Source organism: Crocuta crocuta, unplaced genomic scaffold (assembly GCF_008692635.1).
Source record: "Crocuta crocuta isolate KB4526 unplaced genomic scaffold, BGI_CrCroc_1.0 scaffold45, whole genome shotgun sequence".
NCBI lineage: Eukaryota > Metazoa > Chordata > Mammalia > Carnivora > Hyaenidae > Crocuta > Crocuta crocuta.
Genome location: NW_027530544.1, coordinates 2,190,716 through 2,214,291, shown reverse-complemented (window position 1 = coordinate 2,214,291; position 23,576 = coordinate 2,190,716). Strand labels below are relative to the sequence as shown.

The 23,576-nt window shown below is 50.8% G+C and overlaps 1 protein-coding gene across 1 annotated transcript in view; it reads left to right on the top strand.

Annotated features, from left to right (window-relative positions):
- The window catches only part of MYLK (myosin light chain kinase), a 180,160-nt gene that overhangs the window by 70,964 nt on the left and 85,620 nt on the right, over window positions 1–23,576 (top strand). The window contains 4 exon segments of the mRNA XM_077767620.1: window positions 1,004–1,156; window positions 14,877–15,014; window positions 16,599–16,796; window positions 17,571–17,820. Coding sequence (XP_077623746.1) covers window positions 1,004–1,156; window positions 14,877–15,014; window positions 16,599–16,796; window positions 17,571–17,820 — 739 coding nt within the window.

The following is a 23,576-nucleotide window of genomic DNA, read 5'->3' as shown; positions in this document are numbered from 1 at the left end:
TGCTTGCCTAGCAGTCTCTGCAGACTGTCCTGGAGACACAAAGTGTTGCTATGTGCAGAAGAAAACATTGCACTGCTGGGATAGGACTTCTTTCTGTACTTTCTCCCTCCCCCACGGCCCACCCTCAATTTTATGAAGTGCAAACCAGGCCCCTGGGGCCCGACAAGGGAAGAAACTGACAGTTGCTTCCTATATGGTGAACAGACACATTCCTGTTCTAAGGCCAGAATCTTCAGTAATGAGATTTTCTCCCCCCTGGAAATGAAAGCTCACATCCTGGAATGATAAAGTCCCGGGAACATACAGCAGTACTGAAACCACTGACATTCATAGCATATACTTCTGTCTCCCTGCAGGACTTTATGTGACCTGAATAAAGGGTCTCTTGTGGCAGGGACTCTGGGAAGAAGGGGCCGGAGTCACTTTTACTTTCCCATGTTTATCTTTTCCATGGACCCTAAAACGTACTGAATGCACCTAATTGCAGCCTCAGATGGAGGTCACACAACTGCCCTTGATGAATATCTGCAATGGGAAATGGAATCATTGTTTCTGGACATGTCTAAAAGGAGCCAGGAGCCTCGTGCTGTCTGGGTGAGGCCTGTTGTGCCTGGAGCTGGGCTATGGGCCAGATGACCCTGTAAGATTCTTCCCAGGCTCAGAATTCTGTGAAGTCCAGGATGTGGATGTAAAGATTGTTTCTTTAAACAAACTGCACAGAACTGTGTCCCTCTCCCTTCTGCCTTCTTGAATGCCTCCAGAATCTCCCCCACCCCAACAGCCCTCCCAGCCACAGCCCTACTCCTGTGCCTCCCTCCCCGGCACCCGCTTCCTTCTCCACCTGCAGGCCTCTGTCCAGCTGGCTAGGAGTGGGCCTGACATGTCGTCAGCCCCTGGTGGATCTGAGCAAGCGTGGCGACATGACAACAGCAGCCCTGCAGAGGACAGGGCCCGCATCCTCTCCCCTGCGAACCCCTGAGCCTTCCTGTGCTTCCCTCCACAGAGCAGCCCATCCAGTACGCTCACTCGTCCTGCGAGGCCGGCGTGGCCGAGCTCCACATCCAGGACGCCCTGCCGGAGGACGATGGCACCTACACCTGTCTGGCCAAGAACACCTTGGGGCAGGTGTCCTGCAGCGCCCGGGTCACTGTCCATGGTAGGAGCCTCTGGGCACCTCTCTAGAAGCACCTTTGCTGCAGACATCTGCTTTGGAGAAAGAGCACTGCACCTGAAGGCAGGCAGGTGGAGGAAGTAGCCTCTAGAATGGCCACACAGCGACAGGGGTGTGCCAGGGCTGATGAATATTCAAATGCCAGCTCCCCACTCCTCACCCAACCTGGGCTGAGGGAAGATGCAAGGGAAGGAGGCGAGGGCTCCCTTGGCTCAAGAAGCTCCCAGTGTGAAGCCTTTGCACACTGAAAAATGACCTAGGAGGACTCACATACCCCCTTAGGACTTGGGGGTCTCACAGATGCCACTTCCCGTGCTGGGGACTACTGGGTGACAGAGTGCTGGTACTGAGGCCTTGAGAGGCTCACAGGTTGTTACCCTTCTCCTTCGGCCCCCGCTCCTTCCCACCAGCCTGGGCTTGTTTTCATACATCACCAGCCTGGTGTCCAGTAATCTGATTATCATGGTCGTCCATTGATCCCCGCCAAGCCCTTAGTCCCAGGAAGTGTCAGGGGAGCCACAGCACTCACAACAGAGCTGTCTGCGCTGTGGTGTCAGCGAGCATGGGGACAGCGCCGGGGGAATGCTTCCTGGGGCCAGGGTGTTCAGGTAAGCCTGCCTCCCCACCCTCACCCGGGCCTGGGCCCGGGCCCCCAGCTCCTGTGTGTGACTGGGGCCTCAGTGCTTGGACCGGGTGCGCTGTGTCCTGTTTTCCCAGCACACTGGCAGGAGACCATGTCTCTTCTCTCTGTCCCCCAGGGCTCAGGCCTCGTGGGGACAGTCTCCCTGTAACGTGAGCAGCTACCTTCTGGGAGGGCACAGGACATGGTTTCACTAAAAAGGGCAAGAGAAAAATTATGTGCTGGTAACTGCGTTAAATACTTTCTTCTTTAGACCTCAACAGTCTGGGAAGGGCAGCGCTCTCCCTATTTTACACAGAAGGGTCTGGAGGTCTTAAAACGTTAATGCAACTTGCCTAAGCACACAAGCTAGCAAGTGGAGCTGGCCTTTCAGACCCAGATCCTCATAACCCTAAGCCTGGGCTCATTCCCTTGCCCAGCCCTTTTCTAGTGTGCATCTGCTGGCCCAAAGGAGAGCCTGGGCCCTGTAGCCCGGCAGTGTCGCCCCTTAGGGATTAAGGGGCTCACCCTGATGCTGGCTCTGTGAGGCACCCTGCCAAAAAGGGGCATACTCCCTGGCCTCCCCAATATCTCTGAGGCGCCTTAGCATGGAGTCATCACCCGGAAACTGGCCTCTGCTTCCTCTCAGGAAGCTGTTCACACCCAGGTGGGAGCCTGAGTCTGACCCCCGGGAATTTGTCAGCCAGAATTCTGGCTGTCATATCGATCCCCTTTATCCTCTCAGATCTCATTTCATGGCTCGTTGAGGGGGCTTGGGAATTGTTGTAATTAAACAAGAACAGATCTGAGCCTCATCTCCTTGGGAGCAGCCCTCACCTTCCCAACAGGGGACTCTCCTTGGAGGTCCACACGGCCTACCCCAGTCTAGTAACAGGCGAGAGGGCCACAATGACGTGTGATGAGCCTACTGTCTGAGACTCTCCCGGCTAGCTTCAGCCTTTGGCCCCGCTAATCCAGTGCCTGTCCCCACTTGCCTGGCTTTAGATTGGATTAAAGAGACCCAGCTGAGCTAATAGCCCTGCTGGAGGTGGGGGTCCCCAGACGAAGGATCAAGGGGTCTTTGGGGCTGTCCTCCACCTCCCCAGGTCTGTGGGAGGAGGGGGGCTGGGATGATTGCCTGTCCAAACACGTTTTAAAGAAGAAACAGGTCCCCAGCAAGAACTCTGCCAGAGCCCTTTGGGTTTGCTCTGAGGACAGCCCTGCGTGGGTGAGAACTCCCTCCCGGTGTGGGGATTTACTGGCCTGTGAACGCCAAACAGAGGCTCAGATACCATAAATGGTGAAGCAGGCTGAGAGTCGCAGCCACGCGCTCAAGCCGCGGGCTGGGCCGTCTGCACAGGAGTGGGCGGGCTGACTACGTGACACCCCCGGCTCCCAGCCCCAAGGCACTTGGGCAGCTCGAGTCCACATCCTGCACCAGCCTTGGCTCTGGAGTTTTTCTTACTTTATTGGCAACTCCTGTGGCCCCAGGTCTCTGGGGGCGGCTGAGGGCTGAGGGTGACTGCAGGAGAGGCGTTCGTTTCTACTGTACCACGCGCTGTTCCCGCCTCCACGTCGCTGCCCAGGGCTTGGCCTTTCTACTCCCGTAGCACGTTGTGGGCCACAGTCTCATCCCGGCTGTGCAGCAGGCTGCCTGGCGACCTGAGGGCCGTTCGTCTCTCCGGGCCTCACTCTCCTCTTCTGTGCAGTGAGGACACTGATAGTCACAGCCCCGGTGCTGTGAGGATTCAGTTAATGAATGCGTGTAATGTCCTTAGAACACAGAGGAGTGCTCAGTGTATGCTGACCTCCACACACACACCTTTAAGCAAGGTAAAATGCCAAGTCTAACCAGTTTTACCAAAGGACCAACTTTGCCACAGTGAATAGGCGGTTGTCTGACGGTCCATACACCTGTTCATTGGTTTTTAGCAGGGGGAGAAAATCAGAATCTGAGAAAGGAGGGATTGGGCCAGACTTGAGAGCCAGAGGAGCAAGCCATTCTAAGGGCTGTGGCCACGAGAGGGCGCCTTTGAGCAGAATGCCCTCTCCGTCGGGTTTCCAGGGGGTTGGTTTCCAGGGTGGCTCTGCTGCAAGATGTGCCAGAGAGTCCCACAGATGCTCAGAGGAAGGCCAGGCAGGGTTGCTTTTGGTCACCTCTTTAGCCAAGGTTCTGTGGTCCAGAAATCGCTGGCCCAGCACTCTGACATGACTTCTGCAGCTGGTTTACCCAGCTTTCTCTGTCTCCTCTTCACTGCAACCCCTTTCTCCAAAAGCTGTGTCTCTCCCCAAACAAACGCCACTTCCTCTAGGAAGCCCTCCCTGGTATCCCCAGAATGAATTATCTACTGGCTGAACCACCCTTATCACTGCGCTTATTTGTCAGTAAATCTGTACTGAGCCCCTGCTTTGTGCCGTAGGCAGGACCGCTAAGCTCTGCCTTCACCGTGTGTACTTTCTGATGGGGAGACACCCAACAGTCAGCACCTGGTTTAATCAAATACTGACAGAGAAGGGTGCAAGGGGTCCTTTCGGATGATGGGTGGTGAAGGAAAGCTCTAGGCGGAGGTAACTTTTGAATAGAGCCTTCGGTGAGCTGGAGAGAGTGCTCCAGACAGGCGACACAGTAAGCGCAAAGGCCCTAAACTTGAGAACAAGAGCAGCCGATTCAAGGACCAGCGAGATACCTGGTGTGTCTGGAGCATGGAGAGTAGGTGGCCAGTGGTAGAGAATGAGTTCAGAGAGAGACACAGGGGCACATCACGCGGGGCTGCTGTGGGTAAGGAGCTCACGGTTTTCTTCTTCCTGTGGAATTTTACTCTAGCTGCTGTTTCATTGTCTTCCCTGCCAGACAGTTGGCTCACTGAGGGCAGGGAATTTGTCTTACTCATTACTGCGTGTAGAATGTGAGCATGTGTTCAGCGAATGGATGAAGATGCACGGAGGTCGGTGATCTCCCCAGGGTACCCCGCCACCTCCCCACTTGCACGTTGGCATGTGCAGGAAATCCACAAACTAGCTCTCAAGAGACCCTCAACAAAGACTCCTCCTTTCCTGCCCCCCTCCCGGAAATAAATCCCCATAGTTAACCAGGACTGGAAAGCCCTCCCTCACCACCCTGACCCAGGCTGGAGACTAAAGGGTGATGTATCTAAATTCCTGCAAAGCCTAGGGAGATCTGAGGGGAAGTAAATATTTCAGTGTATTTGGACTGAGTCATTGGGGTTAGGGAGAGACTTCCTTAGGCTAGAATATTTTAGTTTGTCTCCCTCTGAAGTATCTTTGTCAAGGCTAAAATTCTTAAGTGACTAGATTTACTAACCTGCTAATTATGCCTATTTTGACGGAGTGTCTCAGCCTAATGGTTGTTTATTTAATGGAAGGCTTACTGGGCCTCTTTTCTTTCTTTTTTTAATGTTTTTATTTATTTTTGCGAAGGATTGCACATGCAAGCAGGGAAAGGCCAGAGGGGGAGGGAACAGGGGATCCGAAGTAGGCTCTGTGCTGACAGTAGGGAACCTGATACGGGGCTCAAACTCAGGAACCTTGAAATCATGATCTGAGCCAAGGTTGGACACTTAGCCGACTGAGCCACCCAGGCGCCCCAACTTGCTGGGCCTCTTAAAGGCATCTCAGGACGTGAACTGGTGGTAAATTAAAAATAAACAAACAAACTGATTTCTAGAGAAAAAAAAAGAAAGGAAAGAAGTATATTTATTGGAGTCTTTGTTTTGGGGAAGAGCCCCTAATGAAAATACTAGGTGCCAAGGTGTGCAGCCATCACTGGACAATGGGTGCATCAGTAAGAGCCCCGATTGCTTTCAGCTGAGTGACAGGCACTCGTGGGGGGCAGCTTGGAGCCCAGACAGCCGCCTGCCACCGCCCCTCTCCCAAGTTATGCTGAGGTACTCTGGATGCCGTATCATCTGTCTGGTGGTGTCAGGTCCGGGCCCTGCCCTCTATAAGCTTACAAGCCCTGAAAACATTTGTAATACTTATGTTAGCTAAAGAGAAACTTCTTGAAGAAAGATCAACTTTGGTTTTATTTTTTTGTGTGTGTTTTAAGTACTTTGGTTCACCCGCAACATCCATCCAAAGTCTTTAAAAATTTTTTTTAATTGATTTATTTATTCTTAGAGAGAAAGTGTGGGGAAGAGAGTCATACCATCCCAAACAGGCTCCCAAGCTCAGCGAGGAGCCCATCGCAGGGCTCGGTCCCACAACCCTGGGATCATGGCCTGAGCCAAAAGCAAGAGTTAGATGTCAACTGACTGAGCCACCCAGGTGACCCACAATATTCTAGTTTTACATAGGCTGACTACAGCAGAAATGGGGCTGTGCAACATGTGGGTTCTTCGTGTCACAGAAAGACCTCTGAGCATATGTGTGTGTGTGTGTGTGTGTGTATGTGTCCATATCATTGAACTGTGGCCTTGTTGGACAATTAAAGATGTAGAACTGTCTACCTCTCCAGGCCACCGTTGGTGCTGTCTGTTATTTACTTGCTTGGAGTAAATGCCATCCAGAATTATAGCCTTGTGTCCCTAACAACAAAATGTGATCTGTTGCTGTGATGGTGTGGTGGAGAATGTGGTTTCCAGGCACTCGTTCGGAGGGAGCATTGGGTGGTTTGGATGCTATACCTTTACACTTAGAGTTTGATGATAACTTCTGAGTCAGTAAGAAGTCTGTGGTTGCAGTGATTCCTGCTTCACATCCAGCAGCCCTGTCATTTCTGGTCAGAGGTCTTTTGGGGGGTGTCATATGTCATTATTTCTTTTCATTCTTTTCCTTGCACACTTCTACTCCCATTTGTTTCTTAGTTTCTAGAGAAGTCAGTAGGGGGGAAAAAGGCAACAGAGCAAGGCCCTGCAAGAAAGAATCTCTTTTTATGACATAGAAATAGAAGTTTTGTTGAATCACCAAGTAGGTTTATTTGGTGAGGAGACAGACTTTTGTTGAAAGAGAATCCAGATACCTTGCTGGGGATTTACACGTTGCAAAAAAGCCCTGCAAATAGGAAGGGCAAATAGGAAGGTAAGCTTCCTTTGATGAGTGCTCTGGAGTCAACAGTGATGGCATTTAGGGAGAGGAGGAGGCTAGTTTGTGATCCCTGGACCATGCTGGGCTTCGAGCACCAAATAAAGAAAGAAGGGAAGACTATGCTTCCAGAACTCCCCGTCAGTTGGTGATTTACTGACTTTCCATAGTATAACAGGGTTTGGAGTGAATCAGAGCTGCTGCTGGAATGGTATTTTGCATTGTAATGACTAAGCAGAATAGCTTGCCAGCCCTTTTCCCTCCAGCTATGCAGTTGCAAGAGGTCTGTGTGTCTGTGCATGGAGGCATTAGGAGACAGGGTGTTAGGAAGTAGGGGAGGGCCATTCCACGCCCATTTTCACTGGGTGACCACCTGTGAATCCAGGGATGTGGGCAAGCTGCTGATGGACAGGGCCTGAGGCTCTGAGAGTGGGTCTCAGTACATGGCCATAAATAAGACCAACAGGCGGTGGTCCCTCTGTAGGGGAGAGTCCTGGGGGGCTCCGTAGATGGTAGGGTGTTTCCCACCAACACTCTGTCTCTGTTTTGTATGTCTGTGTCATCTGTTTAAACACTTTCCCACAGTTGTTTTTGTTTTAATCAGAAATAAGTTTTGAATGAGCTGGGAACCTGCTAGGGACCATTGTCAAGGCAAACTACTCAAAGTGTCAACATGGGTATTTAATGCAAGTTTGGATCCATAAAAAACATGAGCCTTTGAAGAGCATCAGGTTGGCTAATAAAAGGAGATAGGTGAAGAAAACGTACTTTTTTTCTCTTAAAGTTTACTTATTTTGAGAGAGAGAGAGCACACGGGCGAGTGTGGGGGAAGGGGAGAGAGAGAGGAGGAGAGAGGGAGAGACAGTCTCAAGCAGGCTCCATGTTCAGCGCAGAGCCTGATTCCAGGCTCGATCTCATGAATAAGAGACCGCAACCCGAGACAAAATCTAGAGTCAGACACTTAACCGACTGAGCCACCCTAGAAACCACTTCTTCTTCTTTTTTTTAAATATTTTTATTTATTTCTAGGAGAGAGAGAGAGAGAGAGACAGCGTGAGCAGGGGAGGGTCAGAGAGAGAGGGAGATACAGACTCTGAAACAGGCTCCAGGCTCTGAGCTGGCAGTCAGCACAGAGCCCGACGCGGGGCTCGAACCCATGAACCGCGAGATCATGACCTAAGCGAAAGTCAGATGCTCAACCGACTAAGCCACCCGGGCGCCCCTAGAAACCACTTCCTTCTAGGGGAAGAACAGGAGGATCATTGTGGTACAGAGGGAGGGCTGAGATCACAGCCAGCCCCTGGGAGGAAGGCTGCAGAGGCTGCTTAATTTCAAGCCCAAGAGAAGCTAACAGCCTCGTTCATGTCTCCAGGTTTGATGAATTATACAGGTTATTGTATAAGAATTAATGAGAACAGTAACAAGTACACCTGCTGTGTGAGTATTTAACTCTTTCTCTGAATAAGAGCTTCTCAAAATATAATATTGCATTCATACCAGTTCATGAGAGTGTTTTAAACTATCAATTAGTGTGTTAATGAGGAACATTATTTTTTTTAAGTTTATTTATTTATTTTGAGACAGAGAGTGCAAGTGGGGCAGGGACAGAGAATGGGAGGGAGAGAATCCCAAGCAGGCTGCGTGCTGTCAGCACAGGGCCCGATGCAGGGATTGACCTCATGAACCATGAGATCATGACCTGAGCTGAAACTAAGAGTCTGATGCTTAACCAACTGAGCCACCCAGGCACCCCAAGAAACATTGTTTTAATAGAAAAAGTCTAATTGGTTAGAAAAGCGGGGTCATCTTCTTTAATTCCAGTAACAAGTCCACTTTCCACCTTTGAATGAATTCCACGTGACAGGTGGAGGAAGCCCGTGCCCGGAGGAGAGGCAGCTGCCCACCAAACCCAGCTAATTAGCTGCAGAACCAGGCCTGCGGCTGATCAGCCCCCCACGGTGCCCCCTCCTCTGGTTCTCAGGGACCTCGACAAGTCCTCAATTGGATACTTCTGCTTCACGAGAGCAAGAAGTTCATGTTCAAGTTCATGCCGAGATTCTGCAAAAACAATTTCTGATAAGTCAAAAGAGAGCAAGAGTGGCCAAGGAGGAAAAACCTGGAGGATCAGCAGGGGGCCCTTCCTTTTCCCTCCCTCCATCTCCTCTCTGCTCTGTAGTCTACTGCTCCTCCCCCTTCTCAGGTCCCACTACGTCGATATGGCATCATTTTGGCCTATCAGCAGACTGTTTCTAAGTATTCCTGATCTCAGTCCTTGTCTTTCCATTGAGGACAGGCTTGATTCATTCCCTTTCTCTCACAGTGGAATGGGGCACCCCATAGCCAGCTACTCAGCTAAATGACAGAGTGAGTCCATGAATGACTAGAGAGTCATCAGCCAAGTGACCAGGGAGCCATGGATGAGTTCATATTCAGTCTTTAATCCTAGGCCAGTAAATCAAGGGGGCTGGACCCCTCCTGGAGTCCAAAGAGAAGATCTTCCCTGGGCTTGGCTTCAGAAGAGCAGCAGGAAACACAGATGTGGGGGAAACCCAGGTGTATTTAGTCCAGCCCCATTTGAGCTGGGTAGCACATCCATCACTGGGTCCCTGGGACCCCTCCCTTGCCATCTGTGTGCCACAGCCAGTGCCTGCCACACACCCCCCCCCCAGATGAAAAAGGCTCAGGTTCCCTGGGCCACTGGGGGCCTTTTGCCTGAGACCCTGGCCCACCACCTCCCCGTCTTCAAAGCAGGGCTGTGCAGATGATAGCCAAAGCATGACCCCAGAGGCCCCCCTCTCTCGGGTAACTGGTGAGTCTGGGCATGGACACAAACAACGACGTTCCCAGTGGAATCTAGGCGGCTGGCCTTTGTTCTCAGGTCAGAGGGAGTGTCCAGACCAGGTCCCTGGTGGCCATATCAGCCCCAGGATCTTAGGACAGGCCACCTCCCTTCTCTGAGCCTCAGCAATCTCCAACATAAGATGGGGACGCCACCTGCCCTCCCTCTGAGGATGGTGAGGATAACACCGAATGAGCTGCGATCATCCTTCTGAATCCTCAAGTGCTGGACTCTGCAAAGCATTGTTGTGAGAGAGGCAGCTGCCAACGCCCTTCCAGATGTCTGTCTGGTTAAATGGGATTACCCCGGTTTGGAGGACAGTTCTCGTTGTAGTTACCGTCAGATTGAGGGTGACCAACCAAAAAGTCAGTTGGATTAGGAAAGGCAAAAAAAAATATTTTTATACTTATTATGTACCAAATTTTGTTCTAGCCATTTTATATATGTTGCTTCTTTTAATCTTCTAAAACCCCTGAAGTACTTATCATGCGTTATACACTTACCAACACTATATCATCATCAGGAACTGATAACTGGGGCACCTGGGTGGCTCAGTCGATTAAGCATCCAGCTTTGGCTCAGGTCATGATCTCATGGCTTGTGGGTTCAAGCCCTGCGTCAGATTCTGTGCTGACACCTCAGAGCCTGGGGCCTCCTTCTGATTCTGCGTCTCCCTCTCTCTCTGCCCCTTCCATGCTCATGCTCTGTCTCTCTCTCTCAAAAAAAATAAATGTTAAGAAAAAAAAAAGAACTGATGAAAACTGTGGGTTGGAGAGCTTGCTTCAGGTCACACCACTGGAGCAAGGAATTCAGAGCACCAGTTTCCCTCTGTCTTCTTATTTTATCTAAGTCTGTACAAGAGGGAGCATAAACTGGTGCACAGTGCACAGGCCCCAGATGAGACAGAGCAATTTGTTTGGCTTTGGAATCACGTGAAATACACATGCCTGACTCTTTTTACCTGGCTGACCCTTGCTTTGCATTAGCTTTCCTCCCCTGGCCAGGGTCTAGGTCGGAGGTCAGCAGATAAGACATCTGTCCTTAGAGTTCACCGGTGGAGAAGCCTGGCTGCCTTGGAAGAGACGCCCTGCAGAGTATCTGGTCTTACCACCAGAAGACCTGGATGTGAGCAATAGCTGGCCCCGTGGCCTTGTGCAGGTCACCTCACCTGAGCATGCCCTGGCCTCTCTATCAGGAAAGTGGGGTGGCAGTATTGGGACTGGGACTTCAGGGTTCTAGTGAGGGCTGCTTTTCTCGGGCCACCTACAGAAAACTACTTGCCCCAGAACTGAGATCCTCACTGGCCACGGCTCCTTAATCCCAGTGCGGAGTGGGTGTGTGTAGGGAGGCTCAGTTGGTTTCTGATCCTGAGAACTTGGGGTGGTTGAATGCTAGGGATGACTCAACCATTCACTAGCCTAGATTCCACCCCACTGGTCCCATGTGAGCCCAGACTGTAGGTCTGAGGCCAGGTTCATTCTGCACACTTACTTCCAGTCACTTCCGTCTGTCCTTCATCCAGGCCCAGGGCCTGGGGAAGACAGAGCAGGTCTGGGACCATGGTAGCATGGGACTCCGTGTCTCCCAGGCCAGGCACCCACAACTCCTCTCTCTCCTGGAGGGGTGCAGCCAGGTTGTTCTCTAATTATTTTGCATTTTACATCTATCCCAGAAGAGTTTTAAGCAATACATTTGTATTCCTAACAGTATTTGCCTCAGGTCATGTAAAAAACGAGTCTGTGATCCTTGGGCAAAGACCCCATCTGTGTTCCTTTGCAGCTGATAACCCACAAGTAATGGAGCCCAGGTGGGTAAGTGTGAGTCAACATCCGTGTCAGCCTCACACAGAAGGCCTCATTGGTGCTGAATAGTCATACAAAGTATGTTCACGTTATCTCTTTAAAACTCCCCAGGTCCCAGGATTATACTGTTACTACCTTAAACATGGGAGGAAGTTGAGCTTCAGAGGCAGTGGCTTGCCCCAGGCCAGGCCCCCGGCCTCAGACCCTACATTTCCCATGGCTTTCAGAGCATAGTAAGCTGCGGCATGGAAGGTGGTGCCCAGGCCACCCTCGCAGGAGAGGGAGGCACAGATCTGCTTTCAGTCCCCACAGTCCCCTGCACCCGTTGTGTGCAGGCCAGTGTGCAGGCCAGTGTGCAGGCCAGGAAACCTGGCCGGGGGAAGACCCGAGAGAGGGTAGGGGCCAAGGAGGAGCCGCCACTGGATCAAAGGAATCTGTGGTGTTCCCACAGCCCTAGGAATGCCCATCTACACGGCCCTCTGAAGCTGGGGGCTGGCTGAGGCAGCAGAGGAGCAGGAACCGGGGGAATCTGGATAGGCAAAAACATTTTGTCCTCAAGCCTCAGTCTGTGCAGGACAGGAAATTCCTCAACTCTCCCGAGGCAGCCTGCTTTCCTGGTCACTCGGCCCAGCCAGGGAGACGAGATCTCTGCACTTCCAATAGTGGGCTTCCCTGAGCCCAGTCCCGGGGCCTCATGTCAAGAGCAAGCCTGCCTTGGCTGCCCTCTGCCAAAGGCAGTCATGTTGAGACTCGGGAGGAGGATGCAGTGGTGACCTGAGAGCACATCCTCCGGTCACAGAGTGTCGGGCCGCCCTGCCTCAACTGCTCTTGTGCTCTGGCTTCATACCCTTCACAGTGCACCTGCCTTGGGAGAGGTTTTCTTCCAGCATCCTGAGCCTTCTCAGCGTCTCCCATCCTCATTTCCAGGGGCCATGCCAGGAGAGCTCTGCGGTGGGCTGTATTCTGTTTTTAGTGCCAAAGGAGAGAAAATCGGTGGCAAATTTGGAGTTTGGCTTTTCTCAGGCATATAATGCACCTTGGAGATGTATCTCCATGGCTATGGGCTTCCTGAAAATCTGATATAGGTGGCGCTTGCTAATAAGAACCCCAAATATCACAGTCCCTGTCCCCCAAAACTTAGAGTTTAAGTTAGGGGTATCATAGCCCCCTCCCTCCTTCCCCCTGCCCCCACCAAAAGACAAAAACAAAAAAGCTACAGAAATTAAAGGTCAGAGCCACCTGGTTCTCAGTGCAAAGGGCAAGATCAGAGACTGAGCAGTCACGAGCTCGTCCTGCCCCAGAATTGTCCTGTGTGGGAAGCTGACCCCACCCGCTCAGCCACTTTGCTGCCCCTTCCCCTCCTGCTCACATGAGGCAGGTCAAAGCCCAGCCTGGGGAGTATTCCAAGAATAACGGAAAGCCTGTTTACTAACCCATCTCCCCGGAGAACAGAACAGGAGTGAGTGGGCCAGCCCTGAACCAGAGAGTTGTTCTAGTTTTTATCTTTGGGTAGCTGGTGCACTTCCTCCCGCTCTCAGAGACTTTCTTTCCCCAGTTTTCACTAAGATAATATTGATGTACAGTAAATTGCATGTATTCATGGTGTTTAATTTGAAACCTTCACCCATAAGATCTTCACCACAATCTTAAGAAATGAACATTTCCATCAACCCCAGATGCTTGCTTGTGCCCCTTCACAGTCCATCCCCATAAGCCCCAGACAAGCACTGATCTGCTTGCTGTCGCTGTATTTTGCATTTGCTAGAATTTTATATAAATGGAATCATCCAGTATGTGCATTTTCTTTGGCTTCCTTTATCCAATGTCATTTTTATGAGATTTGTCTCTGTTGTAGTAGCTGTTGTTAGTCTCTTTTTTTAAAAAAAATTTTAATGTTTATTTTGAGACAGAGTGAGCGAACAGGGGTGAGGGAGGACAGAGAGAGAGGGAGACACAGAATCTGAAGCAGGCTCCAGGCTCCAGGCTATCAGGACAGAGCCCGGTGTGGGGCTCGAACCCATGAACCATGAGATCATGACCTGAGCTGAAGTCGGATGCTTAACTGACTGAGCCACCCAGGTGCCCAATGGTCTGTTTCTTTGTATTCCAAGTAGTATTCCACTGCATAAATATAGGACACTTTTTTTATTCATTCATTTGTTAATGGACATTTGGGTTGTTTCTAGTTAGGGTCATTGGGAACAAGGCTGCAATGAATGTCTGTATACAAGTCTTTTTCTGGATGTGTGCTTTCATTTCTTCTGTGTAAATACCTGGGGCTAGAATGACTGGATCATATGGTAGATGCATGCTTAACTTTTTAAGAAACTGCCAAGCTGCTTTCAGAAGGGTCTGTACCATGCACGGGACAGCAGTGTGTGAGAGGGCCCAGCGCTCCACACCCTCGCCAACACCAGTGCTTGGGATGGTTGGTCTTGTATATTTGGGTCGCTCTTGTGAGCGTAGTATCTTTGGCTTTCCTGGGGTGTTTAAAAATCTCATGAGACGGCAACAGAGCATCACACAGCCATAGAAAAAGACAAGGAAACACTTCACTTCTGTTTTATGAGAGGCATCAAGGTGTATTGTTAAATGGAAAGATGCCCATAGTGTGTATAGTCTGCTATCATTTCCTTAAGAAGCTAGAAGAGTATAGTTACCTGCTCCTTTGTGTTATATACACAGACCATCTCTGGCGAGATGAACAAGAAACTGAAAATTGGGGGGCGCCTGGGTGGCTCAGTCGGTTGGGTGTCCGACTTTGGCTCAGGTCATGATCTCATGGTTTGTGGGTTCGGGCCCTTGTCAGGCTCTATGCTGACAGCTCAGCTCAGAGCCTGGAGCCTGTCTTTGGATTCTGTGTCTCCCTCTCTCTCTGACCCTCCCCTGCTCACGCTGTCTCTCTCTCTCAGACATAAATAAAACATTTTTAAAAAATAAAAAAAAAAAAAGAAACTGAAAATTGGTTGCCTCTGGGGAGAAGTGCCTGATGGTCAGAGGTCGGGGTAGAAGGGACACCTCACATACTCTTTGGTACTTTTTAAATTTTGTGCCATGTCAGTGTATCACTTATTTTAAAAAGTGAGTGAAATTTAAGAAAACAAAAAAACCTCCTCAAATGCCAGGTGTTGAAGTTCTCAGGAACCAGAGCCCAGATGGGGCGTGGCCTGTAGGGACCCCGCCTTCCCCTGGCTCTCAGGAAAGAGCGCTGGCATGCCAGGCAGAGAAACAGGCTCTCATTGTTCCCACTGATCTCCAGCACCTCCCTGCACTCCTTAGCTCTTAGCAATCCACCTCTGGAGGGAGCCTGAGCCTCAACACAGTCTTGCGCCCAGCAGCCATTTAGTCTGTGTTTGTTGAGTGAATAAATGACTGTTCATCCCACATTGTGTTGTCTGCACACAGAAAAGAAGAGCGACAGGAAGAGTGGGTACCTTCTGCCCTCGGCTCCCAGCAAGCCCGTCGCGCCCTTCTTCCTGCAGGGCCTCTCTGACCTCAAAGTCATGGATGGAAGCCAGGTCACCATGACAGTCCAGGTGTCAGGTCTGTGTCTGCATCTCTCTCCTCAGGGTATATGTGAGAATGGGCGTGGCTGCAGCGTGGACATTGCTCCCCCACGTCCCACTGAGATCTTTGACCCGCCAGAAGGTCAGCCTGGGACGGTCAGTCAGCGGACCCAGAGAAATGAGGCGTGCTGGTCCCTCTGTTCTGCTTCCTCCAGGCAGGATTTTCTGGATTCAAGGTTAATTCAGGGTGGCCTGGGGGAAGAAGATGACCACAGCTAGAGGGGCGGGGATTTGAGGGAACCATAATGGGACCAATGTAGCTGGAAGATGTTGAACACTGGCACAGAACCAGCCGATGTGAGAACTTCCCCGCTCTTGGAAGATAGTCTCTGTTGCTCTATTCAAGTTTAAGGTGAGAAGATAGAGCAGAGGTCCTCCTAAAACCAGGGCAGGATGACAAGAGCATGTGACAGCAGCCCACTGTGAGCTGTCACGGTGCTTGCTAGAGGCACGGCAAGAGAAGCCTGGGGACTCCGCTGCCACAGGCTTTCTAAACGGGCTTGTGCCCAAGCGCATCCGGAGTTTTCTGTTTCTTGCTGACCACACATCAGTCCCTCTGACAGCCTGGGGGTAACCCTCAGCTCCTCCTGAGCTGCAGAAGTAATGGAGATGAGCTGTGTGAGAACCAACGGGCTCCCCCTTTCAGGCATCCCTGACGAACGCCTCCTCCTGCAGTCAGTCCCGTGGCAGGCCCAGGCCGAGGACGGGCTGCCTCCCCTGTGCACACTCCTCGAGGCGACAGAAATCAGAGGTGTTCTGCACCTGGCCCCCACACCCCCTGCTGGCTAGCCCATCAGAAACCGATGGCGTCTCCTCTGTCCTTGAGATAGCCTGACACCACACAGCCTCCCTCGGCAGCCACTCCCGGGGGTCATGCTCCTCGGGAAGCAGAGCATGATGCTACCGCAGGGGAAGCCCCTACAGGTGGCCCTTGTTTTATGCGCCACCAAATTGCTAGACTCGACTCTGGCAAAACTGAAAATGTTCTGCACCCTGTGCTGTGTTTGGAAGCTCGTACAAGCTAGTGTCCGTTTCCACCCTCAGACTACATTTGCATGGTAGCAAAATGGAATGCGAACTGATTTTTTCCTTGTGGTGAAAATGGACAGGGGAGCTACTGTGAAGTCACATTGTATCATGCGTGCACCGGGGGTGAAGGGGGGGACAGGATATGCATTGGCTTCACACCCAGTGAGCCAGTTACCACTCAGTATTACCAAGCAATTTGAATTCTGATTTTTTGTTTTTCACTTCTCGTCCTTTTTAGTTTCCGCAAATCTGTCGTTAAATGATTATAACGAACATGCACTGAGCATTTTCCTTGTGCCGGATGCTATTCTCATCTGTTATTCTAGTGGGCTGCTCTGGGAGACTGTATTAATTTATTCAGTCCTCCCAACAAACCTATAAGGAAGACATGGTTAGGATGTTTTGTGGATGAGAGACTGAGGCGTAGAGAAGTTAGCATCTAGCACAGTGTCGCAGGATTAAGTGCAAAGCTGCCACATGGCCCAGGGAAGCACCTTCCTGACCAGCCTACCTGCCCCATCTGCCTATGCAGGGAATCCGCCCCCCGAGGTCATCTGGTTTCACAATGGGAGTGAGATCCAGGAGTCCGAGGACTTCCACTTTGAGCAACGAGGCACTCGGCACAGCCTTTGTATCCAGGAAGTGTTCCCGGAGGACACGGGCACGTACACCTGTGAAGCCTGGAACAGCGCTGGAGAGGTCCGCACCCAGGCAGTGCTCATGGTGCAAGGTGTGGCTGCCGGGCCGGCCGGGGTGGAGGCAGGCAGGGGTGGGAGATAGGTGCTGCCACCGTGGTCTCTCCAAAGGCAGTTTGGAGGTCAGGAAACCACGTGCGCTTGCTTTATTTCCCCTGCAGTCCCTTGGGCCCATTCCAGCCCCAGAGGCTGACTTCCCACCTTTGTCTCGGGGTCTGACCGAGGGAACCCGCTGTTCCCTGCCTTCTGAAGTCCCTGCCCTCTCTGGGTTACGGGTGACAAGCTACATCGAGTATCAGGAGAGAAATCTTGTGATACATTTAGCAACTGGATAGTGATAGCTTTTTTCCCCTTTACTGAAGTATAGTTGACACACAATGTTACATGAGTGTAGTGACAGCTTTTGAGGTGACTTATGGCTTCTTCGAGTCTTTGCCTTCATAGAACCTTTATTTAAGAAGAGAGACAAGGACACACAAAGCAAGAACAACTCTCACTTATACACATCTCATTGTGGATCAGTTAGCATCTAGCCCAGGGTGCCTGTACCTTCTGGGCCACGTCCCCTTGCTTTGGATATATAAATTCATGTCAGTATTATCCTCAGAGAACATTACCAGGACAGATTTGCCATGAGAGGGATGTGCTGTAACTGTGTATCCAATAAAAGTAATTTCTGGACATGCTGTTCTGTTTTTGGGGTAACAGGGGTAACATGCAGTGTTCGACTTTTACCACCGTGGAAAGCTGAGCAGATGCTGTCTGCTGAAAGGCCTTCCTCTCTAATCCAACCCTTTGCCAACTTCCAGAGCCCCAGGATGGCACCCAGCCCTGGTTCATCAGCAAGCCACGCTCAGTGACAGCCTCCCTGGGCCAGAGTGTCCTCATCTCCTGTGCCATAGCTGGAGACCCCTTCCCTACTGTGCACTGGCTCCGAGATGGCAAAGCCCTCTCCAAAGACACTGGCCACTTCGAGGTGCTGCAGAATGAGGACGTGTTTACCCTGGTTCTAAAGAATGTGCAGGCCTGGCACGCCGGCCAGTACGAGATCCTGCTCAAGTGAGTCTGCGCGTCCTGCCAACCTCCTTTAACCCACTAACCCCCCAATTCCTACCTCCTGTCAGAGTCTTCACCCAGGACTGGGAAACCAACAGAAACCCAAAAGAGCATGGAGCTGGGCTTTCAGGTAAAGAGCAGGCTTGGTGCTGCCAATAAGCTTTCATTTCTCCACTTAAGTGCAAAGGCACTCATTGGGAATCTTCCCCGCTGAGCTCAGTTTCCCAGAGTCCTCTGTCTTATTACATCCGGCTTTTGTTCTCTCATTCTGTGGTGTGTGGCGAATATGAAGGAGGGAAGAATGGATTAAAATTGGAAAGTCAGCAGGATAGAGGGAATGTATTGGTTATCTACTGCTATGTAACAAACTACCCCAAAATTGAGCAACTGAAAACAACAGTTACTGCGTTACACTTTCTGTGGGTTGGGAATTGGAAGCTGCTTTGTTGGATGATTATTGCATGAAGTTGCAGTGAACATGTTGGCAGGGACTGTAGTCTCTGAAGGCTTGACTGAGGCTGGAGGGTCTGCTTCTAAGATGGCTCACTCACAGGACTGTTGGCCTGAGGCTTCAGCTCCTTGCCATGTGGACCTCTCCCTAGGACTGCTTGAGTGTTTTCGTGACATGGCAGCTGGCTTCCACAGACCTAGCGATCCTTGGGAGGGGACGAGTTGGAACCTGCAGTGCCTTTTGTGATCTACCCTTGGAGGTCACGCCCATTACCTCCACCGTATTCTGTTTGTTAGAAGAAAGTCACTAAGTCCAGCCCAATTGGGTCCTATCTTTTGGAGAGAGGAATGTCAAGTAATTTGTAGACATTTAAAACCACTACAGGGAAGTTAGCTATGTGCATTCTTTTTTTTCTCCTGTTTAAGGTCTGTCCAGGTTACAGGGGAAGGTAAGCTCCATGAAGACACAACTGCTTTGTCCCCAATGCCTAAAACAGTGCTGCCCAGAGCCAGCATTCAGTGTTTGTTAAATGAAAGTGATCCAGAAATGTTCTTTTACATTTAAAATGCTCTAACTATTAAAAGTCCATGCCAGCCATGGATTGATGGAGACAGAACACCAGCCCCTAGCGTTGATGTAAGCACTGAAGAAGAACATTCGTCTGCACCTTGACCCTGCATGCAGGACGCTATGCCACGTGCCAAAGATGTTTGAATCTGCCTTAGCTCGGGTGCCTGGCCACTTTGTAAGGGACTTGCTCTCCTGAGTACTGAGTGCATCATGTCCAATGCTCTGAGCTACGGAGAGGTTCTATAGCTACATACCAAAGTGACTGCCGTGATAGAGCATTATTCCTATAATAATAACAAAACCCAGTTTGTGCCTCACTTCTTGGGTCCTTTCTGGACATGTGCTTTATGCTTGTATCAGTTAGGTTTTGCTGCATAACAAACTAGTCCCAATATTTAGTGGCTTTATAAAAATAGTCATTTATTATTTCTTTGGATTTTCTAGGAAGTTCTGCTTAGCTGGGCAAGGCTTAGCGAATCTCAGTGGAGTTAATGGAGTGTCTGTGGTCCGTTGCTGACATGCTTGTGGGGTGCCTAGTCATCCTGTTACCATCAGCCATATGCACAGAGCACACCAATAGCCTTTGCCCTGCACCCAAACCAGTTATTATCCGGAAGGCAAATCTGCTTCCAGGATAGAAAAGATATTCTCTTCCTCCCCTAGACAAGTACAAATGGGGACTGATGACATGCAAGACCAGAGCTTGTCTGCATGGAAGGGGTAGTTCTGCGGGATAATACTCACATTAATCAAGCCAAACATCCTAGAAGAGATGAGCTCTTTGTGGGATTTTGAAGACAATAGTCTGAGATTTAGCAAATGAGTAAAGGCATGGCTGTTGAGGGCATGTTGAAGAGGCTGACAAGAAAGGGTAGGGAAGAGCAAAGCAAGGGCTGTGGGAAGTCAGCCAGGCCGGAGTGGAGGGTTGCATGGGGAGGTCGGCAGGCAGACTGTCTGGGCCCAGCTGGGGACAGTCATAAAACTTAGACTGTCCCAGCTGGAAGGGACTTCAGAAGTTATCTAGCCGACTCATCGTTTAATAATGGGGGAAACTGAGGTCTCAGGGTCACGGACTTGCTCACGGCCACCCAAAGACAAGTAGCAGAGCCCAGATTGGAATCCTCATCTCGGTCTTTTAATCAGATTCTCTTCTATTCCTTGTTTCTCTCAAGTGCACGGGAGCTTAGGGAATCTGGGAGGTTGCACTGGAGTCCACATCCTCACAGCCCTTCTCCCATGCTCCTCCCCGAAGTCTAGCCTCTTCATTCCTTTGGGAAGCTCTTGCCCTGGCCTTGGCTTTGTCCCTGGCTGGGGAGTATGTGCCAGGTCCGCCAGGGGCCCCATCCCCTCCAGCTTTTCTCATGCTGACAGAAATCAGACCTAGACTCACGACAGAGGGCCTTTCGAGGAGGGAGACCGGATGGCCGGAGGCAGCGGAGTGGGTGATGTCCTATCTGTCCCTGCTAAAGCTACAGGACAGGTGTGACTAGATGGCTTCTGCCTCCCCTTCCCTAGCTTTTGTCTCCTGAACTAAATGAAGAAGTATCAAAAAGTTCCAAATTTCAGCTGAAATATTTGAAAGATTGAGACTTGCCAAGAAATTAGTTCTTTAATCTAATTTCGCCTATAAAATCCATTCCAGCCAAGGGTGATTCAGAGTGGGACAGGTTCCAAGGCTTTGTAACCAAAGAGTAGGCTTCTTATTCAGGGTTTGGGGGTTAGGGGCAAAAAGTGTTTTGCTAGTTTGTAAAAGGTGCAGCCTGTGAGGTCATAGCCCCATACCTGCTATCGCAGCAGCTGGGCGGGGCATAAGGCCTCATCCTCAGCCTCAGGCCTGACTTTGTAACTGACTAGGTAGGTACAGATACCAAAGATGGCCTCAAGAGGCTGTTTGGCTCTGTGAGTCCCAGGCCACAGGCCTTTCTGACCTTTGTAGGCTCTGAATGAACCCATGATTTGCCTTAAAGGCCTCGCAGAGATTTAAGTTTATGGCTGCAGAAATGGTGACCCCCAGGCCACCCCAAGGGATGAGCCACTTAGTGGGCCAGCCAGGGTATCCCAGTTCACCTCTGTCTGCCCCTCAGACTTCCCCAGGTGCCTCATGGTGAGGCCTGTGGACGGGCCAAGCAATAGGCTCCCTGTGCCCCCTCCTTAAGGGCAGGTAACAGAAAACAACAGAAGCTCTTACCTGCTTCCCCATGGGAGATAGAGCTTCCTCCAGCTCCAGGGACTGGGCGCCCCGCCGTATAAAGCCTCTGAAGGGTATGGCTGGGGCAAAGCACACCCATCTGGTCAGGATCTACTGATTTTGCATCCGGGCTGTGTTGTGCCTGTGGCAGAAAGAAGCTCAGCTGAAGCAGTGTTGGAAAGTGTTGGAAAGTTGGACTGGGAAAACCCGGTCCTGGGCCACCCTGTCCTGCTGCTCCTTACCAGCCTTGGGCCCCACACCCTGTGCTTGAAAGAAAAGTGGAGGAAAGAATGGCCCGATGCTGACCAGCAGCCTGGCAGCATTGGGGTGCCAGGGAGCTGGGCCTCACTTACAAATGGCCTCTCACGTTTATTCTACAAGTTGATCCAAAGCCCCATGAGCCCTTCTGTGCTGAGTTTTCAAGATGTTCCGAGGGCCTCTTAGCCTTGCCAGGCCCAGGCACTAAGGAGACACCTGTTTGCTATTTGTTGAGCAAAGGAACACCCTCAAGCCTTCAAGCTGTCTGGACGTGAGGCCCCCAGAACCTTGAATCTGGGCCCCCTGAGAGCCTGAGCATTGAGAAAGGTGACCAGGAGGGGATCCCAACAGATGAGAGGAGAGTTGGAGGACAGCACAGATCAACTTCTCCTTGTTTCAAATGGGTCTCTGTGCCTGGGAGTGAGCGGCACCCCCCGTTTCCCCTGCATATCATCTGCCACGCCATGGGCTGCTGGTGTCTGATCAGGACCTGGCCCTCCACTGGGAGGGAGGCCAGGCAAAGTGAGGTAGATACCCGCATACATCAGCAGAGCTGCAGGAACACATGCTCAGATGTCTGTCCACGTGGGAATGACTGTGTCTAAACACCTGTTCCCGGACAAAGGCGTGCAGGTGTGGGTGTCCACCAGGTAAGATCCCATGTACGTATGTATCCGTGTGTGGCCCATACGTACGTACACACAGAGACGTGCACAGACACACATGTATCCCAGAGTAGATTTGCACTGACACGCACTGGGGTGGACTGGGAAGGGGACAGGTCCTGGATTTGGGTAGACATGGCTGTCAGCCCCTTTTTTTGCTAGTTGGCTCTGAGAGTTTAGGCAAATGATTTAAGCATTATTTTAAAAAAATAAAATAAAAACAGTGGTGGTTTTACAGAGATATCAAAAGATGAGTTGAGATAGATTATGTAAGGAACCTGTCACAGAATGTGGCACACATCTGGGGGTGGGATCTGAGGCACATGTCAGACCCTGAAGTGCTAAGATGGCCGTGCAGGGAGCATGAGAGGGAGACCCTGGGAGTCCCAGCACTGCCCCATATAAACTCCTGAGCCTCTTTCCGTACCTTTAAAATAGGCGTAACAGTGCTCCACACCTCACTGGGATGCTGTAGGCGCAAGAAGATAATGGATGTGAATGAAAGCTAGAGGGCAGTATATAAAATGGGAGGTTATCAGGGCACCTGGGTGGCTCAGTTGGTTAAGCGTCCAACTTCGCTCAGGTCATGGTCTCTCCGTTCATGAGTTCGAGCCTCACGTCAGGCTTTGTGCTCACAGCTCAGAGCTTGGACCATGCTTCAGATTCTGTGTCTCCCTCTCTCTGTCCCTCCCCAACTAATACTCTGTCTCTCTGTCTCAAAAATAAATACTAAAAAAAAATATTTTTTTAAATGAGAGGTTATCACCTTGAAGAGTAGCCTGTGGCCCTCAGTCTTGCCCCTGCTCCACCTGAGCAACCTTGGCTGGTCAGAGCTCAGAACTGCCAGCAGATGGCAACCTTGTGGGGTCGGAGGGCTGACCGGCTCCAAGTCCCAATAGCACCCAAGCATGGTAAAGTCCCTCCCTGAGCAGAGGAGCCTCAACTCAGCTAGCCATGCACTACAAGGATGCTAAAGTTTAAATTTTTTTTCTTATGTTTATTTATTTTTGAGAGAGACAGAGCGTGAGCAGGGGAGGGAGACAGAATCTGAAGCAGGCTCCAGGCTCTGAGCTGTCTGTCAGTATAGAGCCCGACTCAGGGCTTGAACTCACATGAACTGTGAAATCGTGACCTGAGCTGAAGTTGGAAGCTTAAACTGACTGAGCCACCCAGGCGCCGCACTAAAGTTTTTATAGTGGGTTGAGGAATCCAGAGCTACCCCACCTGGAGGAAGGAGAGAAAGGGCCATCCACGCAGGAAGACTCTTGCTCGGTTTTTAATACAGAAAGTTCTGATCTGAGGGCATTGGGGGATTGGAGGGTGTTTTCCTTTTGTGAGCAGGAGAGGGGGAGTAGCAGCTGGGGGGTGGAGGGAGGACACTGTGCAGAGAGGACATAACCATCTCTGTATTGAGGGATCATGGAGTCAAAGTCAGGGTCACTGCCCAAGGCTATACAGTAGATCGGGCAGCTCCATCACACCCTAGCAGGTTTAGACTTTATTTTTCTTTTATTTACTGAGTGACTGTATTATTTTTCTAATACACGTACAGAAAAGTATTACTACTTCTAGATGTCTGTCTAAGCTGTTGTTCAGAAGATTTTTTTTCCTTTTTATACAAGAGCCT